The sequence below is a fragment of the Cynocephalus volans genome, chromosome 1 (assembly GCF_027409185.1).
Source record: "Cynocephalus volans isolate mCynVol1 chromosome 1, mCynVol1.pri, whole genome shotgun sequence".
NCBI lineage: Eukaryota > Metazoa > Chordata > Mammalia > Dermoptera > Cynocephalidae > Cynocephalus > Cynocephalus volans.
In genome coordinates, this window is record NC_084460.1 from 33,295,374 (window position 1) to 33,314,780 (window position 19,407).

The 19,407-nt window shown below is 40.8% G+C and overlaps 1 protein-coding gene across 1 annotated transcript in view; it reads left to right on the forward strand.

The window, feature by feature from the left end:
• Positions 1-19,407, forward strand: part of CTNNBL1 (catenin beta like 1) — a 172,676-nt gene that overhangs the window by 66,247 nt on the left and 87,022 nt on the right. The window contains exons 5-7 of the mRNA XM_063100663.1: positions 2,612-2,709; positions 11,133-11,226; positions 14,106-14,197. Of these exons, the coding sequence (XP_062956733.1) occupies positions 2,612-2,709; positions 11,133-11,226; positions 14,106-14,197 (284 nt within the window). The remainder of the gene's footprint in view (positions 1-2,611; positions 2,710-11,132; positions 11,227-14,105; positions 14,198-19,407) is intronic.

Consider the following 19,407-nt stretch of genomic DNA (forward strand, 5'->3'; position numbering starts at 1 on the left):
ATGGATGATAGATAAAATGATGCCATGCATATTAGATAAACATGTGAGTGGATTATGTGTTTTTTTAAATCTCATGTGAGAACTTTTAAAGAGAATAAATATGGGAGTTTCTTAGTTGAAGATGATGAGGGGGAGGTGTTAACATTTTGTTCTTTTTCCTGGGACTTTTAATAATTTATGGTGGAATAAATGACAGTTTTTTTCTCTGTGATTACAACAGGGTCCATAGCTAGAACTTGCCTGAATCTAGCCTGTTTAAACCTGGTATATATCTCCCTGTGCATTAATATGGAGTGTAGTGGCAAAAACACTGTTATTGGAATCAGATAGACCTAACATTTTCCCTTACTACTGCAGCGACCTTTATGTATTTAACCACTCTGAGCTCTAGCTTTCTTATCTGTTAAGTGGGGGTCATGCTTAACCTTATAATACTGTTGTGAGAATTCAGTAGCATAGCACCTGGTGTGAGGATGACTTTTAAAAATGATGATTATTATGGTGACTATTTCAATCTTTAGAGAGGGAGAACTATTTATTTTTACTAGTCAGGGGCAGCTCAGGGGTTTCTAGGGGTTAGTTCGGTAGCCTGGTTGGTTTTGTTGTTTTTTTCTTAATTGATTCAAACAATTTGTGTGTTTTGGTTTACTGTATGTCATGTATGACACATGGTCTTTTGTGTCAACAGCTTTCTGGTTATTTGGTAATAAAGACTATAAGCATGAAGGATTTTTATCCAAAGACCTTTAGGCTCTTTATACACATTAAATTTTGTAGCATTCCCATGTTTTGGGTAAATATCACCCTTAAGAGTGAAAGAGTACGACACAGAAAGCTTAATTACTTATTTATGATGGTTGGCTGGTTAGTTAAAGATGACTACAGTGAACCTTCAAGAAATTTTTCTTCAGCAGAAGTTGTTCATAAAATACCCCCAGCACCAGTTAGCAGTTAGCAAGCCCTATCATTCTTGTTAATGTGTCCTGCATTTTTTCTTTTTTCTTTCTAGTTCTAGTGATTCTCACCCTTGTTGTCTCACTTTTGGTTTCTGTTGTATGTGGTGGCTTTGGAACAGGTCTTCGTCCTTCAGGCCTGGCTCCCACCTCGTATGCCCCAGCTACCGGCACATGCTGCTTTCTCTCTGCCTACGCCCACCACTTATAGTGCTTTAGTGCATCCTGCACACAGCTGTTAGGTTATTCTTTCAGAATATTATTTTGTTCATACACAGTCATGCACTACATAATGACGTTTCAGTCAACAGTGGACCTTATATGTGACGGTGGTAGGAGCAAGGAATATACTACATAGCCTGGGTGTGTGGTAGGCTGTACCATCTAGGTTTGTGTAAGCGCACTCTGTGATGTTCCCACAACACTGAACTCACCTAACAATGCATTTCTTAGAATATATCCCCATTGTTAAGAGACACATGATTGGAGTTATAATTTTCTCTCTCTCTCCCTTTCCTTCTCCTCTTCCCCCAATTCTCTTTCCTCTCTTCATATGCCCTTGTACATTTCAGTCTCTCTGCTTTTATTCCTGTGGTTTTGTTTCTAGCCTACCAGCCATCATCTGTTTGGTTACCTGCTTTCTGACCAGTCTTTTTATCTAATAAGTCATTCCTAATTTCCCAGCTCAACTTGATTGCTCTTTTTTTCAGGATGTCTGCAGTTTATATTTGTCTATATTCCTCATTTGTTGCATGTTGGTTATTGCCTGTGGTGTATAATTTTTTAAAATATCTTTGATTATCTAACTTCCTCATTTAACAGATGAGAAAACTGAGGCCTGGAATGAAGAATAGATTTGCCTTTATCACCGTTACAGTGCTTTATTCATCATGTGCATTCAGTAAATGCAGGTCGATGGAACAAGATATCTAGAGGGAGGGAGAGAGAGTGAGTTTCTAGGTGAGAGAAGGGAAATTTAGTGATAAATTTAGTTTTGCCTTTTAGTTTCCAAATGTAACTCCTTTCTTCTCTCCTTCATGTTTCCTTTCCTTATACTTCCCTCTCTTTCTCCCATTTTTGCCCAGCGTTTAATTCTCATTGTTTGCCTTCCTTTTATGTCCAAAGCATTGTGGCATTTGAGGGGAGGAAGGTTGGTGGGGCCTGGCGCAATTCCATATAAATTCTTCCCTGTGCATTTTCAACCAGTTTTGTTGTGCTCTGATCTCTGAAGACTCCTTGGTGAAAACTAGCCACTTTGCCTCAGAAATCATTGCAGACTTCAAAGGTGAACGGTACAAGGTAGTTAAGATTAAACTGAGTTTCAAGAATGTAAATTATGAGATAAGGTTAAGGGTGTTGGCCTGTTTCTCACTGTAAAAAGCAACCTCCCAAGTGATCTATTTAAAGTTGTGAAATTTATGAAAATGCAGTGAACCTATGGATTAAGTTGCCAGGAAGGCAGCATAAGGAAAGAGACCGAGTCAGTTAACAATATTTATTGAACACTCACTGTGAGTTGAAGAGATGTTAATAAAACCAGAGTACATTAAAGGTAAATGGTGATGAAGCAAGTGATGAGGAAATGGAAGGGAACCAAAGATTTTAATAAGACGTCGGTAGGGTTTCAGTATGCACGTGATACCCTTAACGTTTTTCACATGTGTCCATAGCTGTGGTTGATTTGCTTCAGGAGCTGACAGATATAGACACCCTCCATGAGAGTGAAGAGGGAGCAGAAGTACTCATTGATGCTCTGGTAAGTAGCATATCCCTCTGGGGTTTTGCAGGCTTGTGTAAGGTGTTGGCATCACCACCACCATTGTCTCTGTGAGTTGGCATCAGTGGGCGTTGGTAGGACTCTATGGCAAGGCTGGACTGAATGAGGAGAGTAAGAAAGTCAAATGCAACTTGTGGGGTACTTCATTCTTTGGAACCATGTTATGTTAGGGGATGTATAGGGCTAATATTGATTAAATATGTGCTGCAGGCAGGATGCTTCTCATCCTTTTCACTCTGTTTAAGCCTCACCACATCTGCTTAGATGAGTATTATGGTGGTTATTCCCATTTATAGCTATGATGCTGAGGCTCAGAGAAAACAGCTCATGGTCACACAGCTGACATTTGAACCTCTGTTCTCTTAGATTTCATACCCCCCCCGCCCCAGCCAACCTTATTGTACTAACCTTTTTACAAAGAGCTTTCACGGATGTTTGTTTTCTCTTCTGGGCTTTGTAATCCCAAGTGCCAGTGAGGACAGGTATTGTTAGTACTTATTTTACAGATAGGTCTTCAGAGAGGAATTGGAGAATGCTAAAGACAAGAACAAACCTTATAGCTCAGCTAGGAGCTAGGTCAGAGTTGCGTCCCCTGCCTGTGGAAGACAGAGCCACTTGATTTCTGCATTCCTTTTTGTGGAGCCTAGGCAAGGCCTCTGAATTGTCCTCAGCTATTGTTCCAGGCAGCAGCCAATCCAAAGGAGTTGGTATGTGAGATGAAGGCTGTCAGCCAGGTCCTATCTAGTCTAATTGCCTTACAAGTGAGAAAACCCAGATGCAGAAGTGAAGCCTTCCACTGGACCACCCAGCCAATCCTATGACAGCTGAGAGAAGAGCCTGCAAAATCTGATCCCCAGCACACCAAATTCCTTCACTTGCGGGTGATCAGATAGGGCTTCGAGGCTGAAAAGGCACAGCTGGCCAGTGGCAGAAGTGGGTTAGTTCGGCCTCTGGCCTTGGTACTGCTTGTGGAGCCATGTTCACTCACCGAGCTCTCTCCCTCTTCAAGGCTCTGTTGATTTTCCTTCTCTTTTTCACTCTGGTGAGGATATTAGTAAGGATTGATTTTGATGCAGTTTGCAGAGTTTATCAAAGATCCTGTAGCCACTTGTATTAGAAGCACTTGGGGTGCTTGTTAGGCTGCTTTCTGGCCCCACCCAAGACCTACTGAATCAGAATGGCTGGGACTGGAGCCCCAAGTGATCCTGAGAACCAGTGCTACACTGCCCACCCTCCTCACCCTTTCCCTTAAGGTTCTCAACACTAGAAATTTCCCTTGTGCCATGCTCACTGCTGGCATTTGGTGTGAATGAAGGGGTTGTGGACCCACTGGATATGAAGAACTGTCTCTTACAGAGAGTGAGGCTGGAGTCCAGCAAGGCCATTTGTGATCAAGTATGATGAAAATTTCTTTGGCCATTTTTCTTTCAAGCTCCTTCCTAGAGCAAACTGCCACTTTTATAGAATTCCGGACTTTTATATTTCCTTTGAGTCACCATGCAGAAAGAAAAGGATGATGTTGGAATGTCCTTTTGTTTTGAGAAGCATCCGAAGGAAGGATGTGGCACTTGTTTCTGCATTGTGTCTCCACAGTGTCATTTGTGCAGTCTTACCTTACAGAGGTTAATTACAGTGGCCCTGAATGAGCCTTCCTGCCTGGTCCCTGGGCTGATTTTAATTACCATCCTTTGCCTGTGTGAATAGAGAAAATGAGAGAGGAACAGCTAGCCTGGCTGCTGTGTATAAAATGTACACAGCAACAGCAATTCACACAAAAGCCCCTTTTGTGCTTTCCATGTTGCCAAGCCCACCAACAAAAGCTGGATCTTGCAGAATTTATTGTTTGTTTGGAAAAAAAACCAGTTCATCCTCAGGCTGGGGAGCCATTAGGTAGCTGCTCTACAGGGTTTCCTGTTTGTTTTGTTTCGTTTTTATTATTATTATACTGTTTTAAGATTTTGACGCTTATAGCTTTATCGTGGTGGGGCTAGTGTGAATCACAAACATTAAACATTCCTGGACTCCAATGTATTATTTGCTTGTCGGCGACCAGTCAGAAGCCATCAGTAAATATCAGAGCAGAACCAGCGGGTGGTGTTCCGTTTATTTTTTTCCTACCCTTGTGCTGCATTCAGGAAGAAGTTTGATAAATATTCTCATATTACAAGGGTTGAGTTGTCTTCGTAGTTTTAATTTGGGGCCAGTATCACAGGCCTGGAATTGCATGAGCAGAGGCTAGAGGGCATGTGGCAGAATTTATTGTGTTGTGCAGTTTGCAGTTATTGCTTTGGTTTTTTTCCCAGTTGGAAGTCCTAAGCAATAGAATAACACATTTGTGGGGAAGGAGTGCTGTCCTGGCATTCTCGGGGATCTTTGGGGTTTTAAAATTTGGTTCACATCCACTACTACTACTTGTGTAAAAGGTGAATATTTATGCTTTGTAACAAGTTGATTTGGTAGCCTGGACAATGTACTATTTCCTTAAGAGTAGTAAGCATGAGGGTATATTGTTTTGATGACGATTCTTTGGCTTACCTCTCCAAAGATGACTCTGGACTCCTTGAGAGTAGCAATTAGATTGCAGTCATTTTTTACTTACTAGTCCTAGAACTTGCCATGTGCTTGGTAGGCCAATGCCGTTCCTCAAACTTTGCCTTCAGGTTGGCATGCCTTGCTTCTTTCAGATACCTGGAATACTCCTTCTCATCCTGTAAAGCCTAACTTAAACCTCATTTCTTCTCTTTTTCCAGACTTAGCATCTCAGCAGAATTTGTGTTCCCCTAGCACTTTGTACATCCTGGCGCTGGTCACATTGGATTATAGAGATCTGTTTATAAGTTTGTTCTTGAGTTGTGATCCCCCTACGGAGATGGTCAGAGGGGTGGTTCTGTCACTTACCAGCTCTGTGCCCTTGGCAAAGTTACCTAACCTCTCCATACTCTGTTTCTTCCGTAAGGTGGAGATAACAGTAGTGTTTATCGGGCAGTACCAACATGAGGAATAAGTGAAATATTTAATAATTCTTCAGTACAGTCTGGCACAGAGTAAACACCCAATAAATGTTGGTCATTATTGTTGTAAAGGTATTATGATTGGCAGATATGCAGCACTTAGTAAATGTCAAGTTAAAGTTGTATGTGTCATCTTCCACACAGATGTTTGTGAATGTTTGTTGAGTCGTTTTTTTTTTTTCAGTTCAAAAAAGTTTCACAAATTATTTTGAACAAATACTCACCCACCCCCCCCCACCCCCCACGTTTGGATGGCATGGGCCTAAATAAGACATGCAAAGATAGAGGTTTAGTTTTTAAAAAAAGAAAGAAGTAATGATAGTACAAGGCAGAATATTGAGAACAGCTGTGAGAAATGCAAGCTTCTGTGGAAAAGAGGGAGCGATCAGTTCTGGAGGATAATCAGGAAGGACTGCAGAGATGCAGGTGTTGGTGATGGCCTCTGAAGTGAGGCTTTAATATGAGAGTATGTGGAGGTGTCACAGCCAGAGGAGGAGAAAGTGCGGCTGGGTCATGAAACTGGTCAGAGCGGCTAGGAACCATGTTGGGAAATATAGGAAAAATGGTCAGGGCCCCTCAGATGTTCAGAATCTTGCCTAGCACTTGATGTAAATAGGCATATGCGCTCAGGTGTTCCTTGGTTATCGTCTAGTGTAATTGTGCATATGCACCCAGGTGTCCTGGGTTATGGACTTAAGGATGAGTGTCTCTGATCCACGGCACCTCCCATCCCCAGGATGCCCTCCCCATCCCCGTGGGGTGACGGCATGGGGAGGTCACTACTGCTGCTGGAGGCTGCTGCTGCTAATGCCCCCAGGACCCTCTGCAAGGCCACTGCCACACATGTAAGCTACCGGACCTGTAAGCTGCTGCCTCTGAGGAAGCTGAGGACTGAGCTCATGTTATCTGCCAAGAGTTCCTGGAATCTTTCCCAATTACTTAGCATGGACCTGTGTGTGAGGGGTCTGGGGACCCAGTCTGTACAATGGGTTTGGAGGGTCTGAGCCCTAGCTCTGACAATATAAATGGAAAGTTAGTATAACTAAAATAATAACTAAAATAATGAAACATTTTGGCTTTAGTTATGATTTGACTTACTTTACAAGCCACCATTTGCTATAAAGAGTTTCGCAAAAGTGGCTTTGATGTTGAGAGCCAGGCGACTACCCTCCATACCCATTATTGTCCTCAATTAACTCTACTTAAGTGTTAAAACTTTGAAGCCCTGTGTTGATTTGGTTTGGGCTTAGCAATGTATTTGTGCTGCTCAGGTGAGACTGAGGTTGGTGGGTTTTATGTTGCTGTAAGGGTACTTACTATGTAAATATCTGGATCCTTTGCCTTCCCATTTCCACTAATGTTCTCATCTTCATCTGTATTTGTTGAGTGGTTGGTATGTTCCTGATTCTAGAAACTGGGTATACATCTGTGAGTAGGACTGAAAATAGCTCTGCATTTCTGGAGCTCCTGTTCTAGTGTAGGGGAAACAGTAAATAAGTAAACAAGAAAACTATCAGATAGTGATTCTTTGTTTCACAGAGAATTAAAATAGAGTGATGTGATGTAGAGTGGTTGGGATATCAGGTTAGATTAACTAGTCAGGGAAGGCCTGAGTTCTGGATGACAATAAACCAGCCATTCAGGATGGTCAAGAGCAAGAGGAGACAAGGGCAGAACACCTGAGATAAGAATAAGCTTGACATATTCAAGGATCAGATAAAAGGCTAGTCCTGTTAGAGTGCAACTGCGGAGAGGAGAAAGAGCAGAGTCAGGGCCAGACCACATTGGGCTTTGTAGGTCTTGATTAGAAGTTCGGGTGGAATTGCCAGTGTGAAGGGAAGTAATTGGAGGATTGTAAGCAAGGGAGTGGTAATGTGGTCTGACCGAACATTTTATAAAGACCACTGTGGCAGCTTGCAAGGGCAAGAATAAAAGCTAAAATATTACTAGATAAGTTGCAGCAGGCCGTAGTTTTGCATTATGACCATATTACCATATGTATCCTCAAAACGTGTTTGATCAAGATTCAGTGAGTGTGGGGTTTTATTTTTATTTATTTATTATAATTTTTTTTTAAAGATGACTCGTAAGGGGATCTTAACCCTTGACTTGGTGTTGTCAGCACCACGCTCTCCCAAGTGAACTAACCGGCCATCCCTATATGGGGATCCGAACCCGTGGCCTTGGTGTTATCAGCACCACACTCTCCCAAGTGAGCCACGGGCCGGCCCTTATTGTTTTGTTTTAAATATGAAATTTCTGTAACTCTTAGTAGGTAGAAAAACTTCAATATAACTAATTCTCTGGAAAGCTTATTGGCAGATTTTACCAGATAAAAAAAGAATCCTCCTTCAAACCCTCTCTTTTATTTCCTCTTCTCCTATATCCATTCTCTTTGGACAAGTGGAAAAGAGGTCTGATCATGCCCTTGAACTTTGTTTCAGTAGGACCTGTTGGAATACTGTTTGGGAGGCCTGCTTACAAACAGAAATAACTGATGACTTATTGGAAAATGTCAGGCATAAGATAGTCCTGATTTCCAAGCCAGGGTTGATGCTTTAATCCCTAAGTAGGATTTGTCTTTAGTTTCAGACTTTGTCAGAGGTCCAAAAAATTGAAGGTAGACCCAAGGGGTTAGAGGGAGTAGGACAGAATGCTAATTTGTACTTCTTACTAGGCCATATCCAGAGCTATGCATAATATAAATATTTTTCCAAGGGTTTTCTGAGCTAAATGTATTTTGACTGCTTTTGGCCCTACTGCAATCAGATAAAATTGCATTTAACCCAGCTAAACATAAAGTTTCTCACTTTGCAAGCTTAAAAAGGCTGCCTGTTAGAAGTTAGACTTCCATAGTGAGAAAAAAAGATTTTCCTCCAGCCAGACATCCATTATCCATAACCATGCAGGTCTAGGATTTAAATGTGTTGCTCACTGCCTCTGTCCCCACCACTTTCCAGACAGCAGAGATGGTAAACATAATTAAGAACCAAGACAAAGGGAAAAAAAAATACTGCAGATAGAGCAGCAATAAGAAATTGAAACTGGTGAAGCAGTTTGCAGAACTGACAAACAGTGTGATGCCCAGCAGAATTGCGGTGTCTGCTGCTTTAGGATTCAGGGAGATTATAAGTCAATCAGGGTGATTTAGGGAAAAACAAACTGTGACATGGTTCATACTTTTCCCCCAGATGTTTTTCTGTTTTCTCTCACATCCCCAAATTGTCCAATTAATTAAAGAAAACACTGTAGTGGATTTCTTTGGTGAAGCCTTTGCTGGTTGTGAGATTTGGGAGCAAGATTTATATCTTGTATAAGGAGAAAACAGCTCTTTCTTGTATTTACAGGCGTTTTCAATTCTGGCATCAGCATAATATTCCCTAAATACTATCCCCTCATTGTTCCTCACACCAGACCATGAAGGAGAGCCTAGAAAAATCTAGTTCATTTGTGATTCAGGTATCACGAATTAGTCAATAATTTCAGCTTTTCAGCATGGCCAGATGTTTCCCCTAAGTCTCACACAGAAAGGATAAACAGGCCTTATTTCAGGATCTCCCCCTCTTGCCTCTGCTTCCATCCTCAGGCTCAGTTTGAATTGTGTCTGTAGAGTGCCTTACACACAAGTGCTCAGGAAGAGTTGGTTGGATGACATCATTTCCTTCTCTCTCCTTTTGTCTCTCTTCCATTCCTCTCACCTCAGCAAAATACTAGGATAATGGGAAAAAATAGGGTTTTGTAGTTGGTCACTTCTGCCACTAGCTTTGTGACTTTGGTCAGGCTAATCAACCTCTCTGAGCCTTCATTTTCTCATCTGTAAAAGCTGTGAGCGTGAGGGTAAATGGAGCCATACATATATAATGAACTGATTCCAGTGCACAAAGTAACCGTTCAGTTTATTTAAATTTAGCAAAATTTACTGAATATTTGCTACGAATAGCAATATACTAGACTTTGAAGGGTATACCAAGATGAATTAGGGAGAGGTGCCTGCCTTCGAAGAACTTGGTTTTTTCTTAGCCAGTGAGAGGTAAGAACAGTGAATAATCAGGTATCAAAAGGGATAAAGGGCTAAATTTAAACTCTCCACTTGATTTTTTTTGAGCAGCAGCCGTGAACCAGACCCAGGGTAAAAGCATGTCACATATTTTTGTTTAACCTTTACAACTTGTCACTATTTCCTAATTGAGGAAACTGAGGCACTGAGAGGCAGGATACACCACAAGTACACAGTAGATCTTATCTTCAGATACAGGTTTACTTATTGGCTGCCTTTTTAGAAATCTGTTACCAGATGGATAATCATTTCTTGGTGATAGAAAATTAGGTGTTTCCTTAGTTATCCTCCTTGATGTGCCTCAGGGTTACCCAAGGCCAGTCTCCCTAGAACACAGATTGCACACAGAAGGTAGTGTGAAGTAGTAAAAGCATTTTTTCACCTAGGAAGAAGAAAGTCTGGTGTTTTCTTTTGCTGCCACTGCTCAGCAGCTCTGTGGTCTTGGCTAAGTCACTAACCTCTTGAATATCAGCTGTATGATGTGGCTAATGAAAATTTTCTGTCTTTTGAAAAATGTGTGAATCAGGGCTGGCCCGTGGCTCAGGAGAGTGTGGTGCTGATAACACCAAGGCCATGGGTTCGGATCCCATATAGGGATGGCTGGCTAGCTCACTAGGTGAGCATGGTGCTGACAACACCAAGTCAAGGGTTAAGATCCCCTTACGGGTCATCTTAAAAAAAAACAAAAAAAAAGTGTGAATCAAATAAGAGAAATACGATAGCTTTTTTTATGCATTAAATGTAGTACAAATATAAGGCATTTTATTATGTTATTCTTTTTAAGAGGGAACTAGAAATTCTTCCTAAGAAATTTTTTAATAAAAGCTTAGCATGGGAAGTTAGAAATGTTTTGAGTTTAACCCTAAATTTTATGGTCAGCTAGTAGATATTCCACCTAAACACCTCTTGGTGCTGTGGTCTAGAAACATGTTTTGGCTTGAGTGAACTATTGACCTGGCTTAAGATCCAGGCCTTCTTGTAAGGTGTTTAAGTACCACAGAGAAGGAAAAAGAGCACCTGACTTGGTTTCTGATGGTCTAGGTTCAAATGCTGGTGCTGTCACTCACTAACTTTGAATTTTGGTTTGTCTCCTTAAGCTTCAATTTACTCATCTTAAGTTAGGGATAATGGTGTCTACCCTTTACTTGATCAGGGTCACTTTAAAACTCAGAAGAGGTAATGGGATGGGAGAGTACATTGTAAACCACAGATTCCTGATTATTCACATAATTTGTTCATTCAAGTAGTGGAGAAGTGAGTATGGGAGTGGGAACATTTTGGGGACCATTTTGTGACATGTGTTCCTCTCTCCTTTTGCTTCCCTGTTCCTGCAGGTGGATGGGCAGGTGGTAGCACTTCTGGTACAGAATCTGGAGCGCCTGGATGAGTCTGTGAAAGAGGAGGCGGATGGTGTCCACAACACGCTGGGTGAGAGGAAGGGCACCTGCTATTCTTTGAGTTCCTTTGTGTTTGTTTGGAGGCTTGGTGCTCATTTCCATTCCTCCTCCATAATAGTCAACAACGGGAATTTTTTCTTTCCTTCTGCTCCCAAACTGCCTTTTCAGAAATGAAGACCCTTGTGTAAATTTCATGTAACTGCAGCATTAGTTTGGCGTACAGGTAATAAAAGCAGAAATCCACCAAGTAGGTAACCTTCCTAGACAAAAAACCCTTGTTCCTTTTAGCAGCCTTTGCCTCCAAGAGTTAGGATAAAGTCTATGCAGGTGATTTTTTTTTGGGGGCGGCGGGTGTGGGGAGTGTATATTAAAAATTTTTAAATCATTGTATGTTTGTTTTTCTTCTTACTTTCCTCCAGTGGAACTACAAGCCTTTGGACAACTGTGCACCTTTCTTTATAGGACATTTTATATGAAAAACAGTTTGTTTTTTTCTCTCCCTATGTATAGATTGGCACGTAAACTCTGAGTTGAAATATTGATACTAACTTTGCTGCCCCTATATCATCATATGTTTATTTAAGTGGATTCCTCTGCAGTATTTCTCTTCTTCCTTCTCTTGGTTGAATCTCCCCAGTCTTTCCCTTTGGAAAGTTGCCAAACCAAGAGCCTATTTAAAATTGTGCTTTTGGCTAGTATTCTTTATCACTGGTTTCTGTCTTATAATACTAGAGGTGACATATCTGTAAGCAGAGGTTGAGAAATGAATAAGGCCCAGCAGAAGCAGAAATTTTGATGAGATTAGATTTTCTCCCAGCTCCTTTTTGTTTACCACAGATTTCTCTTGTAGTTCTAGACTCTCAGTGAGGGTTATCATAAGGAAGGGGGAAGACAGGCACCTAGGGAGTAAGAAAAGAGAGAACACAACAATATGTAATTTGGGAGTTGGCTCTAGTCTAGAGCTAGAATTTGGCATTGCCATCTGTTAGCCTAACGCTGGACTTTGCAGAATCAAATGGTTATCCAAAGTCTCATCTGACTGTTAATGAAAAAGACCTGGTGTAATGGGAGAAGCACCAGCCTGGCAATCTACAGAGATTTGTCTAGTCTCAACCTGGTCACCTACCAGCAGCTCAGGAGGTTCATCTTTTTCTGCCTATTGAGTGCCTGATGTTTGTGCTAGGCACTGGGGTAGATTATGATGAATTAGGCAGGGTTCTACTCGTTAAGGGGCAGACTGATGGTAAAATCTTGAACAGAAAGAAAAGAGAATGCAGGGTGACAAATGGTATCGTAGGAGTCAGTGAAAGCACTGTGGAAGTGAAGAGGAAGGGTCTGCAAATTGCTGGATAGGAGCGATTGGGACTGAATATGAAGATAGGTGCATTTCAACAGATGGAGGAGTGGGAAAAGGGCCTTCAGGCAAGGGGAATATCATTTGCAAAGTCATGAATAGGAGTTGGCTTTGAGGAATGATTAGAAATCTCCTGTGACAGTGGGCATTGAGAGCGGTGGGAATGGGACTGGAGGAGTAAGTTTGTCCAGATTATGGAAGACCTTGTAAACCATGACAAGAAGTTTGTATTTTTTTCTAGTGGGCAATAGGAAGCCGTCTAACGTTTAAGCAGCAGAATGAGATAAAGGCATAGGAGAGTAAAATGAATGAGTCGATTTTCTTAGGAAATGTGAGAAAGTAATTTAGGGTATTGTAATGATCTTCATCTCTCAGGGGTCTCATTGTACCTCTGCCCCACAGCTTTGTATTTCCACTGCCTAGTCATTCTTTAACTTGCCATTGGTGAGGCTGACATGGTTGAAGGAATGAGGAAGAAGATGGGAGGTGTGGTGATTTCTCCAGCGCTTTGTCGCTCAACATTCACACCCAGTGTGTTCTGGGCATTGTGCTTAGGGAATACAGAACTATATCTGCTTCATGATAGCAACATATTCTAGGATACGGAGTGGAAGGGGTCCTGAAGGAAATGAAAGCATTTGATGTATTAAGGACTACAAGTGATTTTTTTTTTTTTTTTATTAAAGATGACCTGTAAGGGGATCTCAACCCTTGACTTGGTGTTGTCAGCACCACACTCTCCCAAGTGAGCTAACCGGCCATCCCTATATAGGGATCTGAACCCGTGGCCTTGGTGTTATCAGCACCACACGCTCCCAAGTGAGCCATGGGCCGGCCCTACAGGTGATTTTTTTAAAATGTTAACCTTTTTAGTATCATAGTCATACAATAACTTTTTTTTTTTTTTTTTTTGCCTCCTAATTTTTAATTTTTCTGTTAAGCAACACTTTGGCTGTTGTAGGAGATGGCAGGACCAATTATATTTGCTTTCTTGAACCTAGCAGTTACCTCTGCCAGCATGGCCTTTTCCCTCTGCACATTATTTTGTTCAATTAAGAAGATCTTGCTTACCTCCCTTGTAATATCCTTTTTTCCACATGATGCAGAGAAAGTACTGAAAATGGGTGAACCAGGAAAGGAAGTGACTTGAATTCACCAACCTGATTGTTTCCTAAGGCGTGGGCCTAGCTCTCTGTCTCTTCAGTTACATGTCTCTGGGACTCCGATACAGTAGGGATTAAATAGGCCTTCTTAGGCAGGTGTCCACCCTTTTTTGTGTTCTGCTATAGTGTTGTTCTCTATTAGCCCAGAAAAATCTATCACTTATCCCTTTTATGAATTCCATCATTTTCGGTTACGAGTTTTACTTGTAATATAACTTGAAGAAAAAAAACCACATCAACTCCCTAGTTAATGTAGAAATGACAACACAGCATCTGGCTGGGAGGAATATAGGGGAGTGGGAAGAAGAATTGAATGCCTGTCATGGGAAGTAAACTTGTTGCAGATGAAAACAAAGTTGCCCTCCCGAGTGACTGGTGTCTGTCTCCCTCCAGCTATTGTGGAAAACATGGCTGAGTTCCGGCCCGAGATGTGTACAGAGGGTGCCCAGCAGGGTCTTCTGCAATGGCTGTTGAAGAGGCTGAAGGTAGGTTTGGCTTTGTGGGTCTGCAGCTCAAATCTCTCTTTGATCTGGGCATGGTTGATGCTGAGTTATTGGTATAGATTGTTATCCCCAAACCATATGCTCTAGTTTGGGAAGCATCTGGTATTTCTTGCCTCTTTCTTTGCTTTTCCTTTTTTGTTTGTTTTTAAAGAAGAGGCTTTAAAAATAACCTTGGTTGGCCACTTGGCTCAGTTGGTTAGGGTGCTGCCCTGTAACTCCAAGGTCAAGGGTTTGGATTCCCTTACTGGCCGGCTGCCCCCAAAACAAACAACAAAAAGGAAAGTTTGAAAAATAGCCTTCATTACTTCTGAAAATAATACATATTGCAAATACTAACAGAAGGTTTAAAACAAATAGTTTCCCTCTGCTGATCTCTTCTAGTTTAACTTCTCTGTTTATTTAACCACCTGTTCCTATTAAATCTATAACATAGGCTTATGCAACATATTGACTCAAGGATACTCAGTTTTCTAAGAAAAGGTGACTTCTCCATCAGGGGGGATTTGCCAGATACTCAGCTAGCCCAACTATTACCATCAGGGTATGAGCACACTTGCCTGGCAGAATCCTCCCACCTTCCATCCTGCACTCAGCAGGTAGTTAATTCACACATCGCTGTGTTTGCAGCTACCTCCTCTCATGAGTCTAGATGTCCTTTGGTTTTAGAACTAGATTTGTTTCCCCATGTAATTCCCTTCACATCTCCCTAAACTCGATTTCTTGTTTTCTGAATATTCAAAGCATTTTTATTCTCCAAAGCCTTTAGACATTTTGGGAGTGAGGAGTGGGGGAGAGCAAAGTAGAACACCAGTTAAAGGGTTGGGATAAATGGCAGGGACCTGAGCTGTTGGTGGGGAGTCCCCAACTTTAAAATATACAAAATATTTTTGTCTCTGTGAAGTCAGGACAAATTTATGTCAGTTACTCAAGCCTTAATACTGATTCAAAGATTTTTCATTAAACCAGAATGTAAGACCTCCTCTGCCTTTTGAAAGGCATTGAAACTTGCCAGAGTCTTTTTAAATTTTTTTCCTCTTGGAATTGGTAACATAAGAAGGAAAATTGAGACTTCTGGGTGTTTGGCTTAGATTCCGTTACCCTTATGATAGTAATAAAGAGACCTATTTGATAGTCTAGAAAAGCTATTGACTCTTGCCTTATAGGCACAGCATTTGTGTAATCCTCGGGACATAAATAGCCTTGTTGCTGTGTCTAAAACAATTGTTCAAGATTTCAGGGTATTTAAACATATTAAATGCCATTTGGTCATTTTACTAGTAAGCAAGTACCCTTAGGAAAATCCTGTGCTGCCCAGAACATCAATGAAAGAAAGTCCTGCTTAAGGGTGTTTCCAGCAAGAAGGCGTGTCTTCAGAAGCAATGCCTTGTTCTTATTTCTCATAATCTTGGAAAATACTTCTTGTAATCTTCACCATCATCAACATCATGGTGAATCATAGTGAATGCTGGATTCTGATCCTGATTTTCCATAGTAGCTGTGTAACTGTGGGCAATGGTCCCTTAATTTGTCTGGCAAATGAGGATCATATTTCCTGCCCTTCCAGTTTCACAGTGTTACTGTGAAGATCAAATGTGATAATGCTTTTACATTGTGAAGTCTATATAGCAATGCGTTTCAGCTCTGGGTTTGTATTAAGTTCACCAGTGAAATTTTAAAAATACAGATCCCAGACTCTACTCTAGACTTACTATCTTAGTCTCTTTCTTTGGTGTATTTTATTAAAGTCCCACTGTAATTCTGATGTTCAACCCTAAGATCCACTGGTATCTAGAAATTTAAACCTTCTTGTTACCCATTTTTATTCTGCAGATTGATTTAAAACTCCATTTTCAGTGTGCTGTTCCCTGTTCAAGAACCTGCCTAAGGTGATGCTAATGCCCTGTACACGAGATCCCACCTTCTCTGCCTACTTTTTAAGGTCCTTTAACTTGGCACGGCTTGACCACTTCTCAGTTTTGAAACATTGGCCTTTATCATCTTCTAGATATCTCCTTTACCTGTCCCGTACTCTGCAAAGGTCAAAATTATTTTGACCTCTGTGTCTGGCTTTGCTCATGCTTCTGCCTCCACCAGGAATGACTCCTTTCTTCTGTCTGTATTTCTAAATTACACACAATCTTCACATGAGGCAGTTTAAATCCCTACTCTTCCCATGTAGCCTCCATCATTGTTAGAACTGAAAGGAAATTTATAAGTTGTGTTGAAGATGAAAGTATTAAAAATTAAGACCTGTAGATGTTAAGTGCCTTACCCAAACTGGTACAGCTAGTTAGAGCTATAGAGCTAGGGTTAAAACCCAAGATTCCAGAATTTTCCTCATACACCCTTTCCATAGTACTGCTTTGACCCCAGCCTGTACTGCCCTCTTTTCTGAAAATCAGCCCTGTTGTTTTTTTCCTAAAAATTCTCTTGTGGGAGTTAGCTGATCTGGGTTCCAATGTATACTCATAACTCTGTGACACTTTTTTTCATCTGTGAAGTGGAAATAATTCCATCACCTGGCAGGCTTTTATATTATTATGTGTGCTTATTTTCTTCCTCCAAATATCCTTAAGTTCCATAAGAACAAGGACTGAGTCTCTGTCATATTTGCATTTCCTCCCGGTTATTCTCAAAATGTGGTTCCCAGCCAGGAGTAGCAGCATCAGCTGTCAACTTGTTAGAAATGCAAACTCTTGGGTCCTCCCAGACCCATGGTAAAGCTGGGGGTGGAGCCTGGCAATCTGTGTTTTAACAAACTCTCCAGGTGATTCTGATGTAAACTAAAGTCTGAGAACCAAGGTCCTGGAGTGCTTATGTCTAGGTTGCTTGATAAAACCTTAGTATTTGATCATCCCATATTTATTCAGTAATCCTTGAGTGGGTGGCATATTAGTGACAGGCATTTTAGTCTTGGATTTTTCCTTTTTGTGCTGGTAACCTAGCAGTATATAGAAATATTCATGGGTTTCTTCATCCACTAAATGAAAGCTCATTAATTTTTTCTAATTAGGGTAAAACTCATTGCAGATGATTGTATTAAATGGATTAGTAGGTAAGCAGATAACCGTAGTGTGAGAAACACTGTATCACCGTTCATTTTTTAAATAGGGAATACAAACTTATTAGGATATTATATGCTATTGAAAATAATACCAAAACTGAAAGTTTTATTTTTCATTTCTAAAGAAACAAAATTAAGATTCTCTTTTGTTTCCCAGTTAAATGAATGCTTTAGTTGCAACATTCAGCATATGAGTTAATGAATTGAGAATTGGCTCAGTTATACTAACTATACAACTGGTTGATGCTAAAGTCCTTAGCCTTTTGTGACCAGAGGTTGGGATTTTGCAGGGCACAATCTGCTTTGACAATTGTACAGGGCTGTAGATGTGTCTGAACCTGCCCCATGTGTTCCAGGTACCATAGGAGAGCTACAGATATAATCTGCAACTTCTGGCCGTGGGTGGTATCATAATTGTTTTGTACTTTCCAAAAAAGCAGCAGCTCCCCAAAAGGTGAAGTTTAATTTTATTCAAGGCTAGTGCATGCTGAGTACAAACCTATGCTTGACTCAGTAATTACTCTGACAGATGAAAGATTTAGTATCGCCAGGCTCCTGGATAGAAGAGAGCCCTACAAGTTCCAAGTCCCACTGGTTAACTTTGGCAAAATCCGAGAAACTATACCTACTGAATGAATTCTCCTTTCTCCCGATTTTGATGAAATGTCTTTGTAATTTGGCAGTTTGGTATGTGCAGTCTCTGGCTAAGATTTAAACTGAAATAAAATTTTCTTGTAAGTTTTGTCTTTGACTTATTTTTGACCTAAAAGATGAGTCTTCTTCCTTCCCACTTGGCCTAGTTTCTTTTATTTCTTTTCCATCAGATTAAACTGTTTGGTTGTCATCATCATTATCACTAAGTTTTCCCTGTCTGACATGAGTTTCATGTATTGATTGCCCACTATGTGCAAAGTGTTTTCATAGATACCTTATGTACATTATTTCTAATCCTCACAAACAACCCTGCCAAGAGGGTGCAGCCAATCCTGTTTATAAATGAAGAAAGAATCACAGAGAGGGGAAGTGCCTTGCCCAAACCACATGGGAAGTACGTGGGAAAGCCTATGAGAGCTGGGCCTTCTCCTTTTGCCAAGCTGCTTCCCAGCTGGCACTCCTCTTGGGTCTGAAGATTTGCAGGGCTCACTGATTAGGGAGTTATGGGCCTAATTATTTTGATTTCCTGATTAGATTTCTCCTTCTTGCCATTTTTTCAATCAAAGGGCTTATGTTTTAAGGAAAAAGTGATGAAATTATGATTTTGATTTTTAAAAATTTACTTTGGGTAAATTGGAAACTCCGTGTAGTATCATACAGCAAAAGCTGGAGATTTCCTAGGGGAGCCAGGAATTCTCAGTAGAGGGCAATTCAGCTGTTGGGTGCCCGTTCTGTACATACCAATTCATTTAATACAGACACCTCATGAGGAAGGTAGTATTTATTCTCATTTAACGTAAGAGAAATTGGGTTAGAGAGGCAGAATAATTTGGCCAGTACACATAGCTGGTAACCTTTGGAGCTGAGGTTTAACTTGGATATTTTTTATTCTGATCATCAGAAAAACTTGTAGTATTTTTTGTTTGTTTGTTTGTTTTTTGTCTTTTTGTGACCAGTAAGGGGATCGCAACCCTTGGTGTGGTGTCGCCCACACCGCGCTCAGCCAGTGAGCGCACCGGCCATTCCTATATAGGATCCGAACCCGCAGTGGGAGCACCACTGCGCTCCCAAGCACTGCACTCTCCCGAGTGCGCCACGGGGCCGGCCCAAAACTTGTAGTATTTACTATGTGTTAGCAACTCTCCAAAGTGGTGTTATTATTTTTTTTTATTTCCATTTTACAGATGAGGAAACTGAGACCAGACAAATGTTACTTGGGTCATAGATTCTCATTATTGATTCATGCTGCTCTTAGTGTCTTAATAATTTTGTCAGTGCCCGTATGCCAAAAAGTACCTAACAGTCCCATTTATTAAGTAGTTAGGTCCAAACAATTTAATATGTCTTTATGTCCTAACAATTTAGTAGCTATTTGAAGAAATAATACATGTAAGTTGAAAGAAAAAATATTTTCATTTTTATTTCATTTGGAATTACCTCAGTTACTTACTAACAGATGCTTGCGCCTTTCAGG